At 28.8% G+C, this 4,169-nt stretch overlaps 1 protein-coding gene across 1 annotated transcript; it reads right to left on the reverse strand. All coding sequences in view use genetic code 12, as the record gives it.

The window, feature by feature from the left end:
• Positions 1–121: 121 nt before the first annotated feature.
• On the reverse strand, positions 122–2,794 carry CTRG_02769 (uncharacterized protein; the record flags this gene model as incomplete). The annotated part of the gene is made up of 1 exon (XM_002548426.1): positions 122–2,794. One exon carries the CDS (start codon positions 2,792–2,794, stop codon positions 122–124), a length of 2,673 nt encoding a protein of 890 aa, XP_002548472.1.
• Positions 2,795–4,169: the final 1,375 nt, after the last annotated feature.

Below are 4,169 nucleotides of genomic sequence, written 5' to 3' on the forward strand. Positions count from 1 at the left end.
AATTGAAACTTTCTATTAAGTATTCTATATACATGATATACTAAAATTATTTTGAATATGGATGAATGACCTATGTATCTTTCATTATTGAGTAGGATTGATTTCATCTATACCATCATCATTATATCTCATCACACAATCCATCATAAAACGAAGCAATTTTGAAACATTCTTCACTTTCCAATTCCCAAGTATCAACTAAGTTTTTTAATCCATGTTCAGGTAATGTTTTACTTTTGATTTCAACAAATTCATCCATTTTAAATTTATTTTCTTTATTATTAGACATGATCTTAAGCATGATTTTAACAATATTCTTAACAGTAATACCAATTTGTTTTGACCAATCACTTCCTTTACGTAATGATCTCATAATCCAATTGTCATAATTCAATTTAAACCAATTGAAAACAACTTCATTATGTTTATTGGAATATGTAAATCCAATTAATCCCAATTCAATTAATTTAGAATCAATATTATTATTAATAAAATTTAAAGTCTTGTTAACCAATTCACGTTCACTAACAAATGATAAACTAGTTAAACTCATTGTTTGTAATTCTTGTTGACCAGCATTGGTTTGATTTAAAAGTGAAACATTGGAATTTTTAACCAACTCCAATACTCTCTTGTATTCTTTCATGGAACCTTTGGACATGGAAACATTCATCACTGATGGTAATAATTCTCTTGGAGTAAATTTCTTGTTGATACCTGAATTCATGAAATTTTGATAATACTTGTGACAAACAGTATATGCTTCTTTATTGGCAATGTTTAACTGTAAAATAGATGATCTAACTTTCCATTCTAATGAATTGTATCTAACTGGAATATCATAATCCCATTTTAATTGTTGAAATAATTTGTTGGAAAATTTATTAACCCATTGTTCAAATTTGGTGAAATCAGTGAAATGACGCAAGATATCAATAATTGGTTCTAAATAACCTAACGCACATTCCCAAATTGACCAATCCCATGAAATACTCAACAAATTATCATATAATTTAATAAAATTACATAAATCTCTTGAAGTAGAAACCGGTGATCCTAAAACGCTACCAAGATCAGAAATAATCATAATAATATCTGTTGTATCCATCAATGATAAATTATCAATTCTATCATATAATACTCTATAATAACCCTTGTGACCAGAATTAATGCAAACAAGTTTAGAAATATCCAATTCAAGTGAACGATCAGTCATGATTAAATTCAAGATTTTAATTTCACCCTTTTCATTTTCAGCTTTAACAAACAATGGAACATGATATGGAATATCTTCGATTTGAGCTTGTTCAACAGTTAAATTCAGGAAATAAGCATGTTGTTCAATTAAAATCTTTTCACCTTTGTGAGAAACTTGTAAAATAGGATATCCTTTACTTCTAACCCAAGAATAAACAAAACTTGGTAAATCAACAGAAACTTGTTCATTCAATTCTTGCCAAATATCAAAAACTTTAATAGCTTTACCTTGAAATTTGTCAATTATAATCTTGAAACTAGACAACATATCTTTACCTTCAGCTTCAAAAATTCCATCAATCATGTTTAATAAAATCATACCCTTTTCATACATTTCAGTATTGAAAATAGTTTCTGTGGTTGCATTCAATCCTGCATTGACTTTTTGCATATAATCATGAATACTTCCAATCTTGAAATCCCCGTCGAAAAAACAATCAATAGTTAAGAAATTATCATAATTAAAAGGTATACCAATAAATTTTCTTGCAGCCCAAGTAGCAAAAGATTCATTAAACCACAAGAAATTCCAATTATCAAATGATACCCAATTACCAATCCATTGATGTACCAATTCATGAACAATTAATTCAGTCAATTGAGATTTAAATTGTTTAGTAACTGCATTATCATCAATCAATAAATTTGGGGCAATAACATTTATCATTGACCAATTTTCCATAACTCCATCTTTTAAAAATGGAACTCCCATGAAATAAACATGATTCAATGGATAAGGACCAAAAATTTTTTCAATTTTAGGTAAATATTCTTCAATTATAGATAATGCAAGATTAGTTTTAGATAAATCTCCATTTGGTGCATAAACTCTAACAGAATCAGTAATATCATTAACTTTAATTTTTTTACTCAGTTGCCAATTGAAATCACCAATCAGAAATCCCATTATAGCTGAATGAATAGGTCTTTCATAAACAAAATTTGTGGTTTTATTTTCATTTTCTTCATGGAAAATAGAATCTTTTTCTTCACCATTACAACAAACTTGAAATCTTTTCAATGTAGTTAAATCTAATTTAATCATGGATTTATGAGTTAATTCATCAATAATTGGGAAAACTTGTTTAGCTCCATGTGGTTGAAAATGAGTAGTTAAAATATAGTTATCGGATTTCCCAGTATCATTATCTAAGAAATTAGTTTTAAACAAACCTTGAGTTACATCCTTGTATGTATTTATAGTTTTAATCTGACCCATATAATTGATTTTCAATGGTTGATCAATTGAAATGGATTCTTCACTGGTGAAACTAACTCTTTGTAATTCTTTTTCATATTCAACTTTCAACTTCTTATCTCCAATACTTGCAGTAATAATGACCAATTTATTTGCATGTAAAGTAAACTTAAACCCAGCTGTATCATCATCTCCTGATCTATAATCTTTATTTTCAATCAAGGTAATACTAGCACTACCATTGAAATTTGGTTTTTGATGATTAATGTTCAATTGATAATGATATTCACTTGGTATGTACTTATTTGACAAAGTCAATGGCTTGCTTGAATCTGTCATTTCTTCTACTTCTAAATTCTAAATTCTAAATTCTAACTTCTAACTTCTAATTTTTTTTTTGTTTTTTTTTGTTTTGTATTTTTTTGCAACACTTTCTTGATAATGGTTGTCAAAGTGAATCAGATATTGAATCTGAGGAGGATGAGGAGTCATATAACTAAAACGAAAAGAGAATAAAAAATTTTTCATTTTTTCACGACCGATAATTAACACCCACACGACCTATTCGGATGTTAATATCCACAAGCACGTGTGTACTCTCTCATCTTCTTGTTTTTCCTTTTTTCCAGAGTTGACTCGGTTCCCGGACTTTTTTGAATTTTTAGTGGTTTCTTTTTTTTCGTGCAATTTGTGGGGTTAAGATTAATTAAAGATGGTAGTCATAAAATAGATTAAATTCTTATTGGCGGTATAATTTGCTGGTTTGATATCCGAGGAAAATGTTATATATAACTATCCTATTGTTCTCATTAGCTCAGGTAATGAAAGTCCTGTTACTTCATAGTATAACCTCCTGTGAATAATAGGAGTCGAAACGTACAATCGGACCACGGAATTTCGTAGTGAAAAAAAAAAAAAAGAAAAATATTATCTCCATTGATGATTAGTCAGAACTACATTTAACACACACGGATTTTTTAATTATTTGAATGAGAGTTTCCGTTATCAAACTGCACAAGTCCGTGGGGTATATTGATCTGGAAGTAGACATAAATACGTTTACAATCAATGTGTTTTCATATTATTATCATTAATATTATGCCGACCCGAAACATCAGAGCAAGAATTATTTATTTAAATAGAAATAAAATAAAAATTTCTTTGTCACGGACTTTTTTTTTCTCTCTCTCTCTCTCTTTGTTTTCTTCTTGATATAAATTCCCCCGTCATCATCATCATCGTCGTCGTTCCTCTTGTCGTTTAAAAAGACAGGATTTTCTTTATCACTAATTCCCACCTATTGTTAGTACAGTTGTTGATCAACTTCACAAAGCACTTTATTATAAGAATCCGGTATTCTGCTGCTGCTGCTGCTGTGTATATTTACTTGTGTTCAGAACTTCCTTTTTTGTTGTATATAATCAAGTGAATTTCATTCGTCCCAACGAAAATTATTTTGTTGAGAAGCATACAAAGAAAATCATCACGTTGTACACGCCGTCAATAAAGATAAAAAGATAAACCGCGTGAGTAAAAACACACAGACACACACACAAGAGAGAGTGAGAAAAAAATATCAAAAAATTTTCAGTAATTCCCCCAATTGATAATTTCCATATTCGTTTTTTCTGTTTTTTATTAATAAAGGACTTTATCTTGTATTTTTAATTACTACTATTCCTTCCACAACAATCACATTCTTTTGAATTAACCA

Source organism: Candida tropicalis, assembly GCF_000006335.3.
Source record: "Candida tropicalis MYA-3404 genomic scaffold supercont3.3, whole genome shotgun sequence".
Classification (NCBI taxonomy): Eukaryota; Fungi; Ascomycota; class Pichiomycetes; order Serinales; family Debaryomycetaceae; genus Candida; species Candida tropicalis.